We start from the raw sequence: 23,178 nt of genomic DNA, 5'->3' as shown, positions 1-23,178 counted from the left end.
TCGCTTTAGTAAAAGTAATAAAGACAAAGTTTAGCAACGCAACTGCCCTACAAACTTTGTTTTCTTTGAGAAATGACAGGAAAATAACAGCATAAGGTTACCTGAGGGGTATATATCTATCTTTCTGCTCTGATCAGTCGAGAGGATGTTGGTATTAACAACGCTCAGACAGGGCAGTGTGCCGCTGAAACCACAAGCCTCTGTTGCTGTAAAGCTAAACTTCTGAGGGCAGTCACATAGCTAAACTGTCTCTATGGTTACTGTTACTAAAGCATAACACTGTGTAGTTGTTGTTTACCCTGAGTGGCTGATCAACCAGTTCACTGTTTCACTGACAGCGGATTGTGGCTTTAAAGTGCAGTACTGCTCACCAGTGTGTCATTCAACTACATTGTTTTTAGTTCTGCTGGGTATCTGCATGCTCTGGTTTAGTGCATGCACATTACAACTATATCACATGTAATTATCTCTATTTCATTATTCATCTACCAAGGCAACTGTGATCAACTGAAATGACATGAATCGGCCAAAGCTTTTCATCAAATGAAAAATCCATGTTTTTAATGAAGGTAAGGTTGGTGACCCTCAACAGCACACACACACACAGACACACACACACAGACACAAAACTATTAATGGTGGTGTCCCTGAGGCTGGGCAGGTGTGGAGTGATCCAGCCTGTGGACAGTGACTGTTGGTAGAGGTGTGACCAGGGAGCTGTCACTAGTAATGGAGGAGACAGTGTTAAAGGAGGCTTCACTGTCTTCATTGTTTTCACTGTCACTCTCCCAGCCCTCAGTGGCCTGTGCTTTGCTTACACAGACGGCCGACAGGAGGAAGGTTGGGTGGTGGTTCTGGTCAAGGTCACTGCTGTTGTCTGATTCGGAGTGGTTCTGGTAGGTCATATCTGGCTCACTAGAGGAGGACAGGCACAAACCGGCATGCTCAAATTCATTTCAGTTACCACCATGCTTGATTTGAATCTAATTGGCTGCTAATAAACGACATGCCTGGATGAAGACCTATGGTTTGACCATCTTTGCACATTGCCCGAAAAATTTGTATCCAATCTAATTCGCAACAGTGTAAAGAAAGAATGTAAAGAAAGAATTGTTATAATTGTTGTTAATTGTTATGTTGATAGGGAGATAATGATTGTGTTAAAATGATCATAATGATTATGATCATGATGAATGTGATCATAATGATGATGATAATAATTATTGTGACAATAACGATTATGATCATGATGAAGATTCCTCTTACCTGTGATCAGAGTCACTGGGAGGACTGATGTGCCCACTGCTGTCACTGTCCCCTCTCTCTCCCTCCACCAGCCCCACATCGCTGCTGGCCCTGCTACACTGGACCCTGCTCCCCCAGAGCCCTGAGCGGCCTAAGTGCCAGTGGGTTGCCATGGAGATCCTCCTCTTCATCAGCTTCCTGGTGCGTCGGTGGGTAATGTGGGGGGAGGTCAGGGCAGCGGTCCACAAGTTCACCTGCTCGACATCGCTGGAGTCTCTGCGAGTACCACTGTTACTATTACTCTGCTACTGGTATTACACATTGTTACAAAATAAACATTACATTTACATTTATGGCATTTAGCAGACGCCTTTATCCAAAGCGACTTACAACAAATACATTTGTTCAAGTAAGTGAATCATCTATCCATCAGTCATCATAAGATAAAGTAATCAATGCTCAGACCAGGGGCCATAGGCAGTCACAATGCTAGAAGAAGGATTATTTATTTATTTTAAATGTTTTTACTACTACTAATACCAGAGAGGAGACGTAATAAAAAGAAGTAAATAATAAACACTGACTCTTGGGACTGGCCAGGAAAACTTGGTGGTGCCCAAAGATGAAATGTGATTTTTGCATTGATATGTCAACGTGGTCCTGCTTTGTTATGGGGTCGGTCAGTCTCCCCCAGCCCCCCTGTAACTCCTGTAACCCCCCCCCAATGGCATTACACTACAGTCATAAAGACACGTACACTAGCAAAATGTGTGATAGATATCTGTTACTATGCACGTGGTGGGGAATTATCTCTGTAGGCCATCAGTGCTGTGTGTGTGTGTGTGTGTGTGTGTGTGTGTGTGTGTGTGTGTGTGTGTCGGGGACGACGTGGGGTATAGGGTGGGACAGGACTGGGTGGAGTACCTGAGAGAGGTAAACAAGTGGGCAGCAAACATGTTGTCCCCCACAAATGATGTAGCGTTCCTCCTTGTGTGAATTGGTGACAACGCATGACTGAAAAGTTACTGGAACATGTACAGCTTAATTGATTAATTATTGATTACTGATTAATTATCAGTCTTGTGTCCTACAGCTTTGTGTTTATTTGAACGCAGTCCACTGATTTAATGTAGGCTGAAAAGATACCGGAGCTTGTAGTGCTTATTACATTCATTTCCAAGGATTTGACAGTATTATCTGGCCAAAAGGTGTATGAGGTGCACTCTCCTCTTTGCACCCTATTCTGACATTTTTAATGATAAGCACATAATCACAATTACTTTAGCAGCACCATCACAAGATGAATCGGCGTCACCTTGAAACTTCGAAACAATCTCTATGGTAAGACGCATCATTCACCCAAGTTTCGTTAAAATTGTCCCAGTGGTGTCAGAGATAAGTGTGTGACATACGAAGGTACAGAAGCATGTGACATACAAACAGACATAGACCGATCCATAGTCCAATTTCATTGTGGGGGACAAAAAAGAAAAGTGAAATTGTATATGGCAAAAGACTCAAGCCCTTCAATTGTAACTTGAGACTAGTGTGCTACTTGAATTCAGTCATATTTCCCATTGATAATAATGTATGATTTGACTCATATGATATATGAGATACTGTATTTTGCTTTTGTGTTTCTCAAGTGAGGGTGTATCTCAGTTTTGGCAGCTAAGAGGAAAGAGATGGATTTTCAAAACAACTGTACATTGAATAAGGGTAAATAAACACATAAATTGTTTTGGCATTGTTTTTTCCTCTATTTCCTCATCAAATAAATAAACGATGTAAAGTTTGCAGTGGTACAAACATGTTGCAAATCTTGCCCCTATGTACCACACATGAAGACAGAAATCCTAACTCCTAATATCTCTCACTGACCTCAAAATGTGATTGACGTGAAAGTCAGCGTTACGTGCGTGGATCTTAAGGTAGGATTTCGGCCGAAACAAAGAAAGACTTACAGCTCCTCTTCACAATCCTCTTGAAAGGTCAACGGTCCCATACACACTGCACAGATGTTGCCCATGCTCTGAAAGCATTCCTTACAGTATAGCCCTGTAGAATATGATAGAACCAGAGCTGTGAAATATGAGCAGTTTTTTGTTCGCCATATCATGAAGATCTATGGAACTCTTGGGATACTGACTTGAAAAGAAAAAACACAAAACATGCACACATGAAAAGACACTTGCCAAGGGAGACAATTACACTTAAGACAAGAGGAGTATTTAACAAGATAAGATCAAAGCGTTAGCTCACAATTGTGTAAATTACAAAGTATGAATCGTCAAGTTGTTAGTTCAAAGGGTTTTAACAAATCTAATTTTGAGAAACATGTTCTCCAGGTCGTTCACTAAAGGTGTTTGCTGCCTAAATCTTATCTTCCTAACAGTGAGTCAACATAAGAGGGAACTCCCTAACTGTACACACTGAGCTCAAGTTGCTCCAATTTAATCCTAAATAATAAATATTTTTTATGACTGATAGAAAATTGGTTAAACAGTAATCAGCATTGAGAAAGGTTGGAAAGGCTAGTTAAATGTACTATGTAACTATGTAACTACTGTATATTCAGCCACTGTTTTCTGTTAACTGATGTGATTCGGCATCATGTCGAAGCACATTGTTGTTGCTTTTTTAACAATGAAGACATATTTTCCTATCCAGCTTCCAAGAGTGTCTGAATATCTTGCATGGCCACATAGTGACAACCATATCAGATATGGGCAGCTACCTTTGCATTGAGCAGTGACACACACGACCATGTCTGGGTCGTCCTTTCCCTCTCCTCCCTTGCCACAGGCCATGCAAATGACAGGACACACCCCCAGGAAGTCACAACCAGGGAGGCTACAATAGAGACAACACCATACAAGCTATATCAAAACTAGAGGTGTTGTGTCATAAAGAGCTTGTAACACACTTTGTCCACCATTAATATGGGTACCAGTCATAGTACATAGTGCTATAGCACATACTGAGCTATCATGACGGCAGCTTTGCCTTAATGATAATATCCCATGAGCATTATAGGGTTAGACAAATGAAAAAGGCCAGCGCAAGTGTCTTCCAACTCCAGCCCTGGAAAGTGACTAGGTGTATAGGCATTTGTTCCAGCTCAGCACAAATGATGGCCAAGACCTGAAGGCTTTATTTTAGGTGTTACTGCTGAGGAATTAAGCTATGCTCCACTCACGGACCAACAATCCTAGACTGGGTGGATTTTTGAACTGGAACAAATGTACAGTATGCTCCTCAGTAGCCCCAGAGTTGGTGAAGGAGATCCACTTTACCGGAGAGAGAGCATCTGGAGAATGCTGATCCCATTTGTTGGTGCATCCGCCCTGCTCCTGGCTACAGACCTCAGCAGGGCTTTGCCCAGAGACGTACGCTGGGTGAGGATACGGCAGTGGAGCAGCTGCACCCGCTCCTGCCCCACAGAGAGGAGAAACACCTGATCTACACTGTCAGGAGCCAGGGAGACCATTCCACCCACTACACTGGTAAAAAAAAGGTTATGTGAAAAGAAAATTTTGATAGTGATAGCTTGTCACCACAACACATTCTGTGCGTATTCCGAATTCCATCGGTATCAACTCAACAGAGAGGTTGTTTTTTTGTAAAACGTAGACCAGGAAGCTGCTGCACCTTCAAAGTCAGATAACTGAACAAAAGAACGCATTCCAGATTGTGCCTTTAAAGTGAGTCAGGTAAAAAAGTGATGATATGATTAGATCTGTTTCTTTGTCTTAAAACCAACACATGCACGTGGCAGAGCAGTGCTGACCTGCATGCTACCTCCTAATTATTCACATTGCTTCCATTCTATGCATGGTTTGAATTCCATCAGCTGCAACCACACAGACAGCCCTTTCACCTAGGCCAGTTAATGACTGCAGAATGTGTTCTCTTGTGCCTTTCTGAAACCACTGTCTGAAGTTGGCAGTGAGCAAATATACCTGTGGATGAATTGTTTTTATTTCAGGAAGAGCTTTGAGTCATTGATAATGTGGCCTGAAAACACCTCCTGGACCCTACCCCTACCCCTGGCCCTTTAGTGTTTTTAGATTCAGATAGAAAACATCTAGGATGCTCCCTGAGCCTATTGGGGGGCTACCATGAGTGGATGGTAGGATGTAGCGTGTAGGGGTGTCAGGTGTTGGGTGTAGGGCAGGGGGCAATAGGTTGATTTTGGACAAAACATATACAAAGGAGACTGGGTACTACAGTATCTCACCTGTTCTCGTTTGGGGTGGTAACTGGCACAAACAAGCCTCCTTAAACGCTTGACGTAGCTGCCAGTCAACACAATAAACAGGGAGAGACCATAAAGGATTCCTATGGTGAGAGAGCCAAAAAAACAAACATATCATCTCCCTCTGTCATCTCACATACTGTAAAGTTAGGGAGTTGCGTGTAAAATGATAAAAATGTGAAATTCATCAGAGCATATAGAATTGGGTGTCAAATATAAGAAGAGTCTATATATAAGTCAGAAATACATTTCTCAACCATCTTCCATCATAAAAATAGGGATAAGCAAAGGCTTTGACCTCTGGTCTAACACATGGAAAAGCATAGAAGAAAACATCTACCAGAAAAGGTATTTAAAGGTGTTTAAAAAAACTGCAATCATGTTCAAGTATAGACCCCAGTCAACTAATATAAACACTTGTATTTAATTTTTAGTAAACATTTGTAAGTTTTTCTGTAAGTTTAAGAATCATTGCCCAGTCTAAAGGTCATTCAGTTACAAAAAAAAAGAGAGATTTTCAAATTGCTCTGCCTCATGAGGACTGAGGATAATGAAAATTGACAAAAGTAAGAAGTAGAGTTAGACCTACCAAATCAGGTCAGGAAAATGGGGGTTGAAGGGGTGAGGAGACATTTACATGGCATAGCACTAACTTGTTGAAAATTAGGTGTATCAGCATTGTATTACAATGTAATTCAACCAATTTTTACAGTACATGCTTTGTTGTCTTTTTAGTAGATCTTCAGTTCATTGGAAGTGTATCGTTAGTGTTATCGTAGTTGATTTGTTTATGTTTAATTTAAGCGTATTTCTTCTAACCCTAACAAGCTTAACACATTGGCCAATGCAAATGGGACATATTAGTAATGTATACATTTTCAATAAGAAAGTACAGATTCAGATTGACAGAAAACTAGAAAACTGATGTAGGCTACTATATATTGATGATGACATCATTGTTGTAAATTACAATAAATGAACAGACAATATTGTCAAAAAGCTGGCAAAGAGTTTCTCAGTTAGCGAGCTAAAAACATTTTAAAGAAGTACTTTTCTCAATAATAATTTTCAAGTATATTCTTTATCTGTCCTCCATAAGTATGGTCAGAAAATATAAAAAAATATCATAATGCATCATCAAATCACTTTTCCAGTAGATATATATAGATATATAATATAAGCTTGTCATTAGGGGTTAATGCACAAAATAATTATAATTTGGATGTGTCTACAAAATTTACAATAAACGTTCCAGTTTCATTTGCCCACTAGATGTCAGTGCTTCATAGCAAAGAGACAATATGGCCAGGCACTGCTTCTTCTTCTCATCTCTGCTTCTGTCATCTGCACAAACATGAGAACAGAATTAGAGAACACTAAATGGCCATTTGTGAATTCACTTCACTAGCCTCAGTGGTGTGTCTTCTGTGCAGATGAGGGGAAGGAGACGAGGAGAGGAAGCCACTTAAAACTGAGAGGCAGCCCAGGTCAGGTTTAGGTACCTATGAGCATGTATCCTGTGTGGTCAGGTTAGGGTTAGGTACCTATGAGCATGTATCCTGTGTGGTCAGGTTAGGGTTAGGTACCTATGAGCATGTATCCTGTGTGGTCAGGTTAGGGTTAGGTACCTATGAGCATTTTTCCTGTGTGGTCAGGTTAGGGTTAGGTACCTATGAGCATTTTTCCTGTGTGGTCAGGTTAGGGTTAGGTACCTATGAGCATGTATTCTGTGTAATCCGGCTCTGAGGGCTCCATCAGACATCTCTTGCTGAGGACGGTGATGTTGCCCTTCTGCAGGACGCCAAAAGAGGCCACGATGTCCTTGAAGATGTCGGAAGCATAACCTGTTCCATTCACTTCCACTGTGACACGAATAGGTGCTAGAAGAGAGAGAGAGAGAGAGGGGGGGGGGGGGCAAAATCACTTGGATGGTGGCAGAACCATACATAAAGGATGGTTAAATATATAACATTCGAATTAGAAACTGCATTTGATATGCACATTTGTTTGAAATATATAAATCTTGCAATAAAGTTATGCCACCTAAACACTTGACTGGCCTGAAAGGAAATGGAATTGACCACAACTCTGATTCATTTAGATAGTAGTTGCTATATTCAGCCAACTTCAGCCACTGCAACAACAAAAACAATGGAATGGGAGTAAATGGGGGCAAGTACAACACGTTTTTTTTGCATTGCCAAATCAACTCAAATGTCCATGCAATTTTCATTTACTGTACTTACCCCATGACTTGGTTTGAAGTTACATAGTGGTAATTTGGCCACAGATTTGGAAGTTAGTCTACTTGCCCCATTCACTCATTCATTCATTTTTTTCATTAGCAGTGGCTAAGGTTAGTGTAAGTTGCAGTGGCTACTCAAACAAAATCAGAACTGTGGATTGCAGTCACTCCTGGAATACAGACTACTTTCAAGTAAGGGAGCCACCTAACCCATTTTGGGTGAACTATCCCTTTGAAACCACAATCTGTAATTTGTGAAGCTGTTTTTGAATATTTACTCTAAATGTATGATTATGAGCTGAATACAACTGTTTTACTTCATCATGACCCAAATATAAGCCTGTTTTACTGGCTATGTTATTGAGCAGGGATATGGCCATGGGGATCATTGAGTTGTTCTTGTTCTTGCAAGAGAGAGAGGGATAAAGAGGCGACTCCTGAATGGCAGGAGCTGCAACTCTGTGTGAAGGGGGTGGTCTGGATAATTTAGTATGGTCTCTGCTTTCTCTAGGGATCTCTCCGCTGATGACTAGGATACACTCTGCCTCTGAGTCTGGTTTATCTCAAGGTTTCTTCCTACAGTACAATTTCTTTTCTCTCGCCACTGTACCTCTGCTTGCTCTTTAGGGGTTTATGCAAGATGTAGCTGTGGGGTCTCCTGCCCACTGAATTAAAGCCTGGACATTCGCTAGACAAACTACAAACGCAAGTCTTCATGTCTCAGGCAAAGTTCACGGAACAGGTTCCATTGACTCTCTCTCACCTCTGGCGACAATGTCCCCCTGGGCTTGGTGGTGCACCAGGTCAAACATCCAGAAGACCACCAGGTCCAGCACCACGGCGAGGCCGCCCATGGCAATGTGTCTGAGGATGGAGAGGGCACTGAGGGCCGCTGCCCGCCTCTCCCTGGCTGTCAGGTACACTGACACTATGGGAACATGGACAGAGGTGAGGGAGGACCTTATTGGGGAGCCACCTTCAATGTCCCAGCACCTCAGCACCTAATTTTAACCCTGATCTATAGTCACCCTTCTTTGAGTTTAAACATGACCTGAGATGTTTTGAGATCTGATGAAAGTCACGAACAAATATACAACAACATTCTCTACATCAAACCTTTAGTCTTTTGGCCTTTATTTATTTGAACATTTTATTTTCGTAATTGTTTGGATTTAAAGTTGAATATAGAACCGACCAACAACATGACATCAGAGATGAGATCTCTCCCTCTCTTTTCCCTCCCTCCCTGACTCACGTGGTTTGAAGTAGGTGGAGGTTTCTCTCTGACTGAGGGGAAGGACAGTGGGCTTGCCCTCTCTGACCATACGCATGTCCAGCTCCACAAACTGCTCAGTGATGTAGATGTTGTCAAAGTCATCTTGGTGCAGGTACTTGTGTTTGTATAAGACAGCCCTACAAGAACAGTACAGTACAGACACACACACACACACACAGACACACACACACACACAGGCTTCATTTGTGTCTCCTTTGTGTCACAAAACAATGGCAAGTAGCTCCAAGTCTAACAAAACCTTGTTTGTTTGACCAATGCATGTGAATGGTTTCAGACTCACTGGAGGTACATGAGCAGTAGTAGGAAGAGGCCTAAGTAAGCCAGTAGGCCGGTCGCTTCCTGGAACCGCCCCAGCTCCACTGAGACTTCCTCCATGATTTCCTGGGACACCTGCTGCAGCGACTGACTGCTGCTGACATTCACGTCAAAGTGAATTGAGGCCGAGACGTTGAAGTCAAACTCCTGCCTCATTCTCTCAAAGGCAGTGATGGTTGCTGGAGTAGTGCAAATGAATGTGAAAGATTTGGACAATTTAATTGTTTCCCAAATCCCAAATCAAGTCCTAACCCCTAAACCCACCCACTTCTGGAGATATGAGATGATTAGATGTCAGATGAAACATGTCACCTAGCGTATCAGAGTTCAAGATGGAGATATTACCATATTGCTTTTACTTATCAAATCCTCTTAGACCTTCACAATTGCAGGTCTGAATCCTTGAGTGTTTGAGACTATTCAGAGCATTCAGAGCATGTAAAATCAGAATAATGTCCTAGAGAAAAAGGCAGACGGATACTGTGTATACAAAGACAAATAGACAGACAGATATAAACAAGTAGTGGTAATGATATAAGGGCAATGTTCCAGTCAGCATATAACTTACGGCCAGCAAGTCTTGTCTTCATGTGGCCAACGATGTAAGAAGGAATGATGCAGAACAGCTGGACAACTAAAACGAGAAATCAATTCAACATCATTGTCATGCTCAGAGGTCACAGGCAAGCTAAAAGCTAGCTGTACAGAGGCTAATTCACTTCAGTAAAAGTATTATAATACATTGGCTCTTAAAAAGCATTATTGGCTGTCATTAAAGGTAGCACCAAGTGTCCTACCAGCTTCAGAAAGGATTATGTCTGATTTACGACCCATAGTTCAGGTAAGTGACGTTTCGTGATTCACTTTATGCTGAGAGCAGCATTCTGCCTCTCGCCTCAGGGTCAAGGAAGTGTTTTGTTTTTTTATCTTTCCTTTCTCTTCCTTCCTTTCTCTCGTCTCTAGCCCTGGGGTCATGTTTGGATTAAAAAGTCAGCAGTACCCGGCTCGCTGGCTGGCTCCAGAGACCATGCGGCGGATATGAAACAATAATTCATTTGAAAAGAAAACAGGGGATAGGGGATGATGAGGGGAGGGGAGGGGTGGGGGCAGAGGGGAGGGGTAGTAGAGAGACGGACGGTGACTCATGGCTGCAGCCATCCTGGGGATGCGGGAGGAAATCTGAGAGCACTGGGCTGCAGGTTTTTACCACCCCCTTGGCCCCTAGCCTGTAACCTACTCCTCAGCTTAAAAATGCAAACCTACCCTGGCAGGCTGATATAAGAGCACCAGTGGTAGGGAGTACTGCGTTACATCCGACCCCCAAACTGATGTCAAACTCCAGGGTGACAAGAAGTGCATTGTCCTTGTGCTGGTGTAACCTCAAACCTTACTCCACTTCTTCATTTGTCCCTGTTGCGGTAACCCTGTGAAGAACCCTTTTGGGTTCTATGTAAACCCTTTTGGGTTCTATTTAGACCATTTTGGGTTCCATTTAGAAGTTCCATAAACATGAAACCCAAAAAGGTTCTACATGGAACCCAAAAGGGTTTGTAGACGGATTTTGGTGGGGCCAGCCTTGATTTAAATATGTATACCTACTTACAGTTGAATGTGCCTGGCGGACATCCTGATGAAATCGCACCAAATTGGTTATGTTGTTGATACTCTATTCTCATTCTTCCTATGTGTATTAATGTGATGTTGTGCTCTACATAAAGATTCTGTTAAAACAGCACTACAAAATCGTGATCAGGTTATCAGAGGTGAATCTAGGATCCGATATGATCAAGTGTCTGACACACAGGGATGAGCAAATCATTATCAATCCATTATTAACCATGAAATATATTTTGGAGTCAGATATAACGTAATGTTAACGTGTGTTAGTTGGTCATGTGAACACTTGTGTTGAGTTTAATTTATCATGTTCATAACCGTTAGAAGTAATTATTGGGAATAAATGTATGTCTCATTTTTGACCCGTCCTCTATTCTTCAGTGTTTTATTTCATACTCTTCAGGTTTAACATGGAACCCAAAAGGGCTCCAAAGGGTGCCGGGACAAATGAAGAACAGGGACAAATTAAGAACAGGGACAAATTAAGAACCCTTTTTAGGTACTAACTAGAACTCTTTTTTTTTACGAGGATGACTTGCTGGAGCACTGTTTTTATTAGGCTGGTAAGTGAGGATAGTGTAACAGTGTGATGGAAACGCATGCCAACCAACCATGAGCGAGACCACAGAGGGGGCGGAACCCATCCACGATGTGACACAGGAAGTTGAAAACGGACAGGAGCTCCATGCAGTCATCCCGTGCGTCATCAAACACCTTGTTGCACTTCCTGTATGGGGTGCCTAGCTTGGCGTTGCACACCTCATCGATGCTGACTAGGAAGTGTAGGACGTTCCTCAGAGTCCGAGCTACAGTAATAGGGGTCAGGGGGTACAAAATTAAGGGGTGATTCAAGTAGCCACGTGTTAAAGGGATAGTGTACTTGTTTACACCTTATAGTCAGATGGTTCCTTACCCTAAAAGTGGTCCATGTACTAACTAAGTGTAGACAGTACTAACTCCAGCTAACATTAGCCACCGCTAACAAAAAATCAATGGGTGTGAATGGGATCAATGTTCCACATTGCATGGCCAAATCAACTCAAATGAACATTCTGACATGCTTTTCTGACAACTTTAAGTTGATTTGACCACAATCGTTAGTGGTGGCTTAAGTTAGTAGTGGCTATTTAAACAACTCTTAACCATGTATTACAGTTTCTCAAGGCCCATGGACTACTACTACAGTACTACTCCCATTATTTTGTTTAGCTGTTTATTGACCTTTTCGCTGCGCCACAAAGTCTGCAGCCAAGTCGGGAATCGCCTTCATAACCGTTGACTAAGATAGTGTTAATCAGTTAATATGCATTCAAACCCCCAACCCTTATTAACTAGATATATTTGAGCATACACTATTTTAGCATCTTATTTTGGGCATATTTGTCTCTTTCTATGTTACATTCATAACCATGATGAAGCTTTATTGACCCTCAAAGTCTGATAAAGATGCATAAGGATACAGTTGTGGTCAGAAGTTTACATACACTTGTAAAGAACATGTATGTCATGGCAGTCTTGAGTTTCCAATAATTTCTACAACTCTGTGATGGATTGATTAGAGCACACACTTCTTTGTCACAAAAAACTTTGGTTCTATTATGAATTTATTATGGGTCTTCTGAAAATGTGACAAAATCTGCTGGGTCAAAAATATACATACAGCAATGCTAATATGTGGTTAAATGTCCCTTGGCCATTTTCACCTCAATTAGACGCTTTTGGTAGCCATCCACAAGCTTCTGGCAAGCTTCTGGTTGAATCTTTGACCACTCCTCTTGACAGAATCGGTGCAGTTCAACTAAATTCGTTGGCTTTCTGACACAGACTTGTTTCTTCAGCACACTCCACATGTTCTCGATGGGGTTTAAGTCAGGACTTTGTGAAGGCCATTCTAAGACCTTAATTCTAGCCTGATTTAGCCATTCCTTTACCACGTTTGATGTGTGTTTGGGGTCATTGTCCTGTTGGAACACCCAACTACGTCCAAGACCCAACCTTCTGGCTGATAATTTTAGGTTTTCCTGAAGAATTTGGAGGTAATCCTCCTTCTTCATTATTCCATTTACTTTCTGTAAAGCACCAGTTCCACTGGCAGCAAAATAGGCCCAGAGCATAATACTACCACCACCATGCTTGACGGTAGGTATGGTGTTCTTGGGGTGAAAGGCCTCACCTTCTCTCCTCCAAACATATTTCTGGTCATTGTGGCCAAATAGCTCAATTTTTGTTTCATCTGACCACAGAACTTTCCTCCAGAAGGCCTTTTCTTTGTCCATGTGATCAGCAGCAAACTTCAGTCGAGCCTTAAGGTGCCGCTTCTGGAGCAACGGCTTCCTTCTTGCACGGCAGCCTCTCAGCCCATGGCGATGTAAAACACGCTTGACTGTGGACACTGACAGCTGTGTTCCAGCAGCTTCTGATTCATGGCAGATCTGCTTTTTGGTGTTCTTGGTTGACTCTTGACCATCCTGACCAATTTTCTCTCAGCAGCAGGTGATAGCTTGCGTTTTCTTCCTGATCGTGGCAGTGACACAACTGTGCCATGCATTTTACACTTACAAACAATTGTTTGCACAGTTGATCTTGGGACCTGTATCTGCTTTGAAATGGCTCCAAGTGACTTTCCTGACTTGTTCAAGTCAATGATGCGCTTTTTCAGATCCGTGCTGAGCTCCTTAGACTTTCCCATTATAGCGTTTTTGGCTGAGTGTAATGAGTGTATCAAACGAGCCCTATTTAAATGGGCTGAAATAGTCAGTCATAATCACTCATAAGAAGTTAAGAGGCCATGCCACGAAGCAAATTTGATTGACACAACTTTCTACATCACCAAAATTGATAATTCAAGGTGCTGTATGTATATTTTTGACCTAGCAGATTTTGTCACATTTTCAGAAGACCCATAATAAATTCATAAAAGAACCAAACTTCATTAATGTTTTTTGTGACAAATAAGTATGTGCTCCAATCAATCCATCACAGAAAAATAAGAGTTGGAGAAATTATTGGAAACTCAAGACTGCCATGACATACATGTTCTTTACAAGTGTATGTAAACTTCTGACCACAACTGTACATAACAGACAATTCATATTACTATATCTAGGTTAGGCTGCTTTTATGTCATGCTCGTCGTTTATACAATTCTGATGGCTGATAAAACAAACATAATAGTGGTTCAAGAAATGTTGCAGATTTGGTTGCAATGCAGAAAGAACAATGTGCTGCCAAACAAGTTCAAATCAAGGGTGTTCAGTGAGCATCATTGTAGATATGCATAATTGTACAGTGAATGTTAGGGGAACACTGAAACTTGCCATATTAACATACACTTAATGTTTTTTTCAGAATGTTCCAGTCACGTTTCCAAAAATGTAATTATTTTATGGGAACATCATGGGGAAGCTATGGAAAATGTCATTAAAACCCTCAGAAAATGTTCCGTATACACTGCTTAAAGTGGAATGTCTCTGACACCCAAACAAACGTTCAACGCTGCAAAACTGACATGAAAGTGGTCATGTTTGGCCGCTAAATGTACTCTCATCATAATATAATTAAATATTCTTCATTATTTCACTTTGCCCATCATTCCACAAACCCTGATAGTGTGTAACACTGCACAGGTTAGAAGATTCTTAATTTTTTTTGCTATATTAACAACTGGTCATGTTAGCCACATTACTTGTACTAGCACACATCTCCAATATAAAATAAAACATTTTATCACGTTGAACAATCTATCTTAAATAGCTTTATCTACAGTCTCCTATGGAGCTTTCTGTACAACCTTGCGATGATTTCTAAAGATGTTCCACATCCGTGGAAATATAGTGCCATCATACTAGAAAATCAATCCACCGCCCATTGCTTTCAATGGCGATACAATATACTTTACAAACTGTCAAACCTCAATTAAAACTGCTGGCTACTTTTATAGGTACTTATATCCACTGTTTTGTATACACAGAAGTATGATGAGCATCCGTTTCGTTTTGTATGAAATGTGACTGGCTAAACCAGCTGTCTAACTGAGCAGTCTTCTATGCTAGTTTTCGTGCCAATTGCCAAACGTAATACATACTGCACGCATAATTTTAAAACTCCTTTGCTAGTCATACTGTCATGTAATTAAGAAATTAGCTGGAATTAAACTTGAAAATCATTTATGGATTTATTGTTTTGTTGAATAGGCATGACTCGTTTGAGGCTAAAAAGTTTCATCTTTGCTCTCATCCTTTTTATCCTCCCATAATTGGGTTGTTATCAGTTATCAGAGTGCTGCTGATAACAAGCATCCCATACCATGATGCTGCCATCATCATGCTTTAAACTAGGGATGATGATGACTGGGTGATGCACTTTGTTAGATTTGCCTCTGATCTAATGTTGTTTTTGGCTACAATTTAGCAGTATCACTTAAATGATGTGTGGCAAACTTAATGCAGGAATAGGAAGTCTTTATTCAGTAATGGTTTTAATCTGGCCTCTGTCATGTAGGCCAGCTTTGAGGAATGACTGGGATGTTGTTGACCCATGGATAGTTTTCTTGGCCTCACACCGACAATGTTTTATTATTCTCCGGCTGCTCACTTTGGAGGAATAGCCTGATCCAGTACGCACTATCCACTTTTTAATGATAGACAGGAACCTTTCAGAGAGATTCATGTTTATTAATAAATAATGTAAACCACTATTTCTGAGCACATATGAAGTCCCTCCAACTAAACTAAAAGTAAACTGGCAAGGTAATTTCAGTGCTTTGTACTAATTTTGCCATTGCCAATGTATGTTCACATACTCACACAGGACATTTCGGTTATTCATTTTAAATTTTTGTTTTACTTTGAATGTGTGGAATAGATTGTGTAGATCAGTAAAAATAAATAAAAAATGCATTTAAATTTCAGACTCCAACGTAACAAAATGTAAAAACTGTGTAGGGGTTCACATACTTTTTCTCTGCACTGTAGTTTCATCACAAAGAACATTGTCACAATATCATGGGAATGTCTAGAGCAGGGGTGCCCAATACGTAGATTACGATCGACCGGTCGATCGCGAGAGTAGTGCGGGTCGATCGCGTGACATTAAATTACGCCGTGATTCTTTTTTTACGACTGACATTTGTGCTTCAGCATGGTACGAGGCAATTGAGCCAGTGTGAGTGGGCCACTTGATTGACAATGCGGCCAGTCTGAGATCGCTTCTCTTCTACGGGTCACGTGTCACCATGCATTCGCAGTTAAACGCGCTACCTACTGCAAAACTCCAGCGAGCTAAGTGACCTAGTTAGCCTTCCAATTTATATATACTCAAGACTGACTCCATTCAGTGCAAGTCATCAGAGTAAGATATGTACTCAATGTGTGTGTGTATATATATATATATAGCATTTTTTAATGTAGGTAGATCATTTTGACCTTGTCATTTTGAAAGTAATGCAAGCCGAAAAAGTGTGGGCACCCCTGGTCTAGAGGAACCTATGTTCTAAGAACCTGTCTGTCTGTTCTTGTTCCCTTCACAGCAAACATTGTAAAATGTTTAGGGAATGTCTTAAGGAACCCAAGGAACACATCCTGAGAACCACATTGAACTTGCTCCATTAACATTCACCAACATCAATGCAAAACATTTCAGTAACTTCAAGTATTAACGTTCTGTTGTATATTTTGGAAACTTTTCCAGACGTTGCCATTGTATCCTTTCTACAAATGGCCTAACAAACATTGAATGTAGAAGTAAAAATAAATGTTTTGCTGGGGCTAATGTTAGATGTAAACCAAATCAGGATTTAACTGGAACGTTACCTCAAGTTGTAGGAACGTTCACTCTTTGGGTCTGCAGAGCACCAATACCACTGTCCTGAAACTTCACTGTGCTATGCTTACTTACCAGCAAAGACAGTGCTAGAATAGTAAACACAGTCCATTATGGTCCACAAACTCACCAACATGGCGGACAGACTCAGTCAGGGCCTTGATGAGGTTCTGTACCCTACTGGCCACAGAGTGGGCATTTCTGGTGATCTCTTTAATCTTGTCCAGCACAGCTGCAAGGGGGACGACAACAATTTAGTCAAGAGGACTGGATCATTACAGGAACATTAAGAATGAAAAGAAAGAAATGTGTTGTGTAGAGCAAACATGACTCTCTGTTGATATGAAACGTAACATGTCAGCTCTATGTAACTGCAAATTTCTACCTGATGGAATCACCCTGATCGTTACGTTCACTCTGTTTGACGTCACGTCAGTCTGACCATTCCTCTTTTTAAACCATTTGAGTGTAGGGGCGGGGTGCAAAACTAATTCGTAGCGATTGGATCAACCTTCAAACAATCAGAAAGCCATACCACTGAACCCCACTGTTAGAATTGTCCCATGATTTCTGTATTCTATTTTCAAGTATTCTCACTTCAGGCCTAGTAGCAACCTATCAAATACACAACGCAACATAACACCAGATGCTAGGGAAAGGGGGGCTTAGGACCTGTAGCCTCCAAGGCCAAATTTCATGGCTAGTTTATATAGTTTCTCTGGGAGATGAGTCCCAGAAAGAGAGAGACATAACCTGCTAGCCTGAAATAATTTCTTTGTAACATTGAATAAAGCACCCTCTCTAAAAGACATCAACCTTCAGATCTCTTTATTTAATCTCATTGCAAACCTGGAAACTATTGTGTTGTTGTGGAAGAAGTTACACATATATCTAACACCCCCCCCTAGTTTTTTTGCGTACGCTGATGGGTCTGCCTGTATTTTATGTTTTCCAAGGGCCTGTTTATTTGCTGATTCTACCAGGCTAGCACAGTGAGTTATGGGAAATTGAGAAAACCAATTATAAACATTCCATAAGATGGAGTGAGTAATACCAAGAGGTACCCAGATGCTGATTTATGGAGGGAGGAGTACCAAGGGGTACCCAGAGGTTGGTGCATGGAAGGAGCAGAACCAAGATGTACCAGGTACCCAGAGGATATGGGCAGGAATAGTACCAAGAAGTACTGGGAGGTGGTCATGATGGGCTCACCACCAATACTGTTACAACTTGATAACTGACTTTAGAAATGGGAGGGGAAACCAAACCGTGATGAGGTATAGGAACTGGGTGAATGATATTGGTGGCGAACAGCCAGAAAGTGTGAATGATATACATATGTTGGGATGGAACCTACATTTGATAAAGATTGGAAACTATATAAATATGTTGTGCTGAGGGAACCACCTCGGCTTTGTTACTTGTAATAAAAGTCTCTGAAGAAACCATCAGCTCTAGTCTATGGCATTTTATTTCAAAGTATTTTAACTTAGAATTCCACGACACAATGTTAAAAAAATATCCCACTAAATACATTCATGGGAAGGGGACAAGGAAAGGAAGTTAGTTTTAACAATTGAGACATACTGTAGCACAATGCACTGACAGTGTAATTTATAATTATTTAAAATTGTTCTAATTTATAGTGTACATGCCCCATACCCATTTCACAGCCTCTAGCCACATTGCCACTTAGCCTCGCACAGCCTACAAAATCTAGCATTTTATTGTTCTATTTTGTAAATATGTAAATTTGTTATTGCTATTGTTTTTTATGTCCCATGCACCAACCTCACCAAGTCAATTTCCTGTATGTGCAAATATACTTGACTAAAATAAAAGATTTCTGATTTTGATTCTAATTCTAATGAATATGTTTGGAGGCAGCACCTTTGTACTGTAGACTAGAGGAACAGCTGGACTCACGGAGGAGCGGTGTAGCTGCACGTTCCATCAGCTGCTGGGTCTGGTTCATGGCCAGTTCTGCCCCACACACCACGCTCTTCGCTGCACGGTCAAAATTCTCCAGAGTGTTGGTCATAGGGCCCTGGAACACCATGGAGAAGACGAGGAAGAGGAGGAGGTTCTTACCCTTCACTGTGGAGGCAATGAGAAATCACGAAGTCAGCTATCTTCAGGCCCTGTTTCAACTTACTGATGTAACTCCTTCTGAATTTAGACTGATAGACTTATTTCCTCCACTTAATTAGTTAATCAGATCTAACACAATTGGGTAAGTAAATGAATGATTCTGAATGATCATGAGTCTGAATTGTGAAAACTGATAGGTGAGAAAGCTACAGAAAAAACATGGGAGGTTTGCATCTTAAAGTATAATCTGAATAACTTGAATAACTTTCTCTCTCATCATTTATGACCTGCGCGATAATGGATTTTTTTTGGGACCAAATTATGGGGGCAAAATTCACCAATATATCTGCCTATATATATACTCACCTAACACATTATTAGGAACACTATACTAATACTGGGTAGGGCCTCCCTTTGCTCTCAAAACAGCCTCCAATCTTTATGGCATTGATTCCACAAGATGTTGGAAACCTTCCTTTGAGATTCTGGTCCATGATGACATGATTGCATCACCCAATTCCTGCAGATTTTTCAGGTGCACTTTCAAACTGTGAATGTCCCGTTCTACCACATCCCAAAGGTGTTCTATTGGATTCTGATCCGGTGACTGGGAAGGCCACTGAAGAACACTGAACTCATTGTCATGTTCATGAAACTTAATACTGATAACACAAAAATCCATATCTCAATAATGACCTGAATTGATCTCCATTGATAAACATTTATTTATTTTATGTGCAGTTAATTATGCCAAATGAGAATTCCACATTGTTCAGTGCCCTGCATATTGATATCAGTGATTTGCTGTGCAATCTAACTTGCTATAACAGTTTGATTATCTACTGAAATATTTTTGTTCTATACATTTTTATAATTTTTGACAATGTTTAGATTTTGTGGAGTAGATTGTGTAAATCAGTTAAAAATCCAAAACAGATGCATTTAAGTGTCAGGCTCCAACGTAACAAAATGTGAAAACTGTGTAGGGGTTCACATACTTTTTCTTGCCACTGTAGTTCCTTCACAATGTGTGAATGGGGCTATGTGTAGCCTAAATGTAGCCTACTGCTACTACTAGACTACACTACAATTTTTCACTGCACATAAAGGCATATCATATATGTACATGTATATGGCTGGTTGGTTTATAGACATTAGAAACCTATAGAACAGGGGTGGGCAAGCTTTTTGACTCAGGGGCCACATTTGGTCTTGAATACCAGGTGGGGGGGGGGCACAGTTTTTTTTTTAGAAATACTTGATGTTACATTGCATTCAACATACACTGCTCTATGTACCTCAATTACGAAATTATTAAGCCAAAAATATTTTTGCATGTGCACTGAATCAAGTGAATCACATTATTTTCCAAAGGACTGGCTCTCAAGAGACCTATTTTCATTGTTTAAAGTCCTGTTTTTTTTTTTAACAATGACATGATTATCAGTAAATACAAAAGACAGAAGTACAGAACAATAGGCTATCACTTTCATATTTTACAGCACATCAGTGCCTTATCTCAAGTTATAATGCACATTATTTGTGTTACAGTCAACATAATATCACCAGATACTCTTAATCTCAGTTACATTTTTTTTGTCCGATTACTTTCAGTAACATTTTCATGTAACATTTACTATTTTCATTTCCAGTGCATTTTATCAGGAAAAGGTATTCTTGGCATCACTAACAGTGCATTTTTCATTTACGCAGACCTCCCCTTTACGATCCTTCAGCATCTACTGGCCCATGGCTAGTCAATGTGAACAGTAACATTCACATAGTTCTCTGTGGCTCAGTCGGTAGAGCATGGCGCTAATAACGCTTAGGTTGTGGGTTTGATTCCCACTGGGACCATATATACTGATAAATGTATGCACTCATTGCAATGTATGTCACTTTGGATAAAAGCATCAGTTAAATGGCATGTATTATTATTAAGTTGCTCACCCTGTTTTACAAGCTTATCAAAGTCAGGTGCTATTTTTGAGGTTGAAAGACGCAGTATGGCAGACAAGTGTTCATCATTAAGTCGAGATCTGTGCTTTGATTTATTGTAGTTCATCACCGAAAAGGTTTGCTCACACATGTAAGTGGAGCCAAACAGCACCAACCTACTCTGAGCCAGCTGTCGCGTCTGAGCGAACTGTGTTTCACTCAATGAGGCATAGAACTCTGGCAGAGTGACTGTTTTAAACTTCTCCCAGAGTGAAGTGTCACACTGGAGATCAATAAGCTCCAGCTGCATGTTGTGCTTGTGGTGCTTTCTCATAATCATATGCGAGAGGGCGTAACACAAGTTCCAGCGAATCTTCAATCTTGGCGAAGTCAGGAAAGCACCGTGTGAACACGGCCTGCAAGTCTAGAACTATTCCGCTGTATCTCACTGCGCTGGGTGGCGACACCTTCACAGAAGCCAGTGTCGGAAAATGAATGAATGACATGTCCCTGAACTGCCTGGTGAACAACACCAGCTTGGCTCTGAATGCCTTCACATGGTTGTACAGTTCATACACAAACGCATTTTCCCCCTGTAGTTTTACTTTAAGGTCGTTTAAATGGCCCCGAATGCCAATGGCAAATGCGAAGTCGCGCAGCCCTCATCATACAATTCGGGGAAATTCTCAGTTTTACCTACGCTGTCCATAAACATGCCAATCTCCTCTCTCAAATCCCACACCCGCTTAAATACTCTCCCTTGACTTAACCACGTTTGAATGATAAAGTAAGTATTCATGCTCTGCATCAGTGTCCTCTAACAATTGAATGAATTTACGGTGATTGAGTCCTCTAGGTCTGACAAAGCTTGCCAGTTTCATAACCACTCTAAGAACATGGTCCAGTCCAAGTACAGATTTACACAGAACCTCTTGGTGGATAATGCAGTGCAAGAAAGTTACTTCAATGTTTGGCGACATCTCTCTCACTTTGTCCTGAATTCTCTTCAAAAGGCCCACGTTTTTGCCCGTAAGATTTGGAGAACCATCGGTAGTGACATTTACCAATTCATCCCATGACAATTTCTGTTGTTCGGGGCAAGCTGAAACGCTGTTGAATAAGTCATGCCCCGTAGTCGTCTCTTTTAATGATTCCATGGAAAGAAATTCCTCTGTAATTTCAGTCACTTTCAAATGGGAACTAAGATCTTGATCGATTAATTCCACCATGTAACTGTTCGCCGTGAGAGGTTAATGTTCTCAAAATGGGCTTTATTATAGGGGCTGACCAGGCTAGCAGCCTCCAGCATGCATTCCTTCCAAAAAAAAAAAATAACCCTCTGAAAATGGCTTGCTATGTTTTGCGATTTTGTGAGATGCATGTAACTGGCCTTAGTTGAGTTTTCTTGAACGGTGGATTGTCGGGCTCCGTTCTCTTTCTTGTGCAGATAACTTGCTAGCATAGTTAGCATGCTTACTTGAGAAGTGCCTGCTAATGTTGTGTTCTTTGAAGACGGCAACGCTCTCCTGGCATATCGCTTTAGATCCAACAGATGTAAAAACAAACAAACAAAAAAATGTCGTGCTCCATTCTCTTTTGAAAACACGACATTCACTGTCGACTTTTCGTTTTTTTGGAGAGGCTCATTTTCGGACTTCGTCCACACACTGTAGGATCGAGCAGGAGATCGAACAGGAACAGGCAGAGGCTACTGCCATCTACCGGAATTCTGCTAGGGTGTAACAGAATCAAATGGATTGTTTTGGTTAAAAGATCGCGGGCCGGAATAAAACTCGGATCCGACCCGAGGGCCGTAGTTTTCCCATGCCTGCTGTAGAAACATATTGGTTTATAGGTGTATAGGCCTACAAGAGAAAACTATATTTTTATAGGCTTACAAGAGAACCCTCAGACAGTTTGACTCACTTGAACACAGCATCGGCAACATGAGCATGGCGTTGGCGCGGACGCGAATGGAGAGACCCATGCCAAACGCTGTGAGGAAGGCGATGGCGACGGTGGTGTAGACGCAGTACCACAGGCCGTGGTTCTGGACGAACAGCGCGGTCATGCCGTACACCGAGGCGAGAACCAGACCCAACGCAAAGCCGCCAAAACTCTTCACCACCAGTCGTAGAGGAGGCTGTTGACATTGTCTAGCCTTGATTCGACGGCGACGCCTTGGGAGATTCCTAACCCTGTTGGAGATAAAGACAAGGTTGGATTGCCGAGGATAAACTGAAGTCATATCGGGGTTGAGGTTCTGCATATAATAAGTTGATATAGTAAAGTAGCTTACCTATTCAGGAATGCTCTCAAAGACTCCATGGCTAGTTGCCAACCACTCCGAAA

General features: G+C 41.2%; 1 protein-coding gene across 1 annotated transcript; it reads right to left on the bottom strand.

Annotated features, from left to right (window-relative positions):
• Positions 1-632: 632 nt before the first annotated feature.
• On the bottom strand, positions 633-23,154 carry dcst2 (DC-STAMP domain containing 2; the record flags this gene model as incomplete). The annotated part of the gene is made up of 18 exons (XM_083679485.1): positions 633-915; positions 1,267-1,521; positions 3,210-3,303; positions 3,983-4,098; positions 4,542-4,678; positions 5,486-5,586; positions 7,216-7,383; positions 8,512-8,676; positions 9,004-9,161; positions 9,326-9,539; positions 9,929-9,994; positions 11,589-11,783; positions 16,928-17,029; positions 18,724-18,894; positions 21,007-21,151; positions 21,276-21,487; positions 22,753-23,024; positions 23,126-23,154. The coding sequence occupies 18 exons, from the start codon at positions 23,152-23,154 to the stop codon at positions 633-635; spliced, it is 2,883 nt and encodes a 960-aa protein (XP_083535611.1).
• Positions 23,155-23,178: the final 24 nt, after the last annotated feature.

The sequence above is a fragment of the Argentina silus genome (assembly GCF_951799395.1).
Source record: "Argentina silus genome assembly, chromosome: 10".
Lineage (NCBI taxonomy): Eukaryota > Metazoa > Chordata > Actinopteri > Argentiniformes > Argentinidae > Argentina > Argentina silus.
This window is presented reverse-complemented; position numbering and strand designations above follow the sequence as displayed.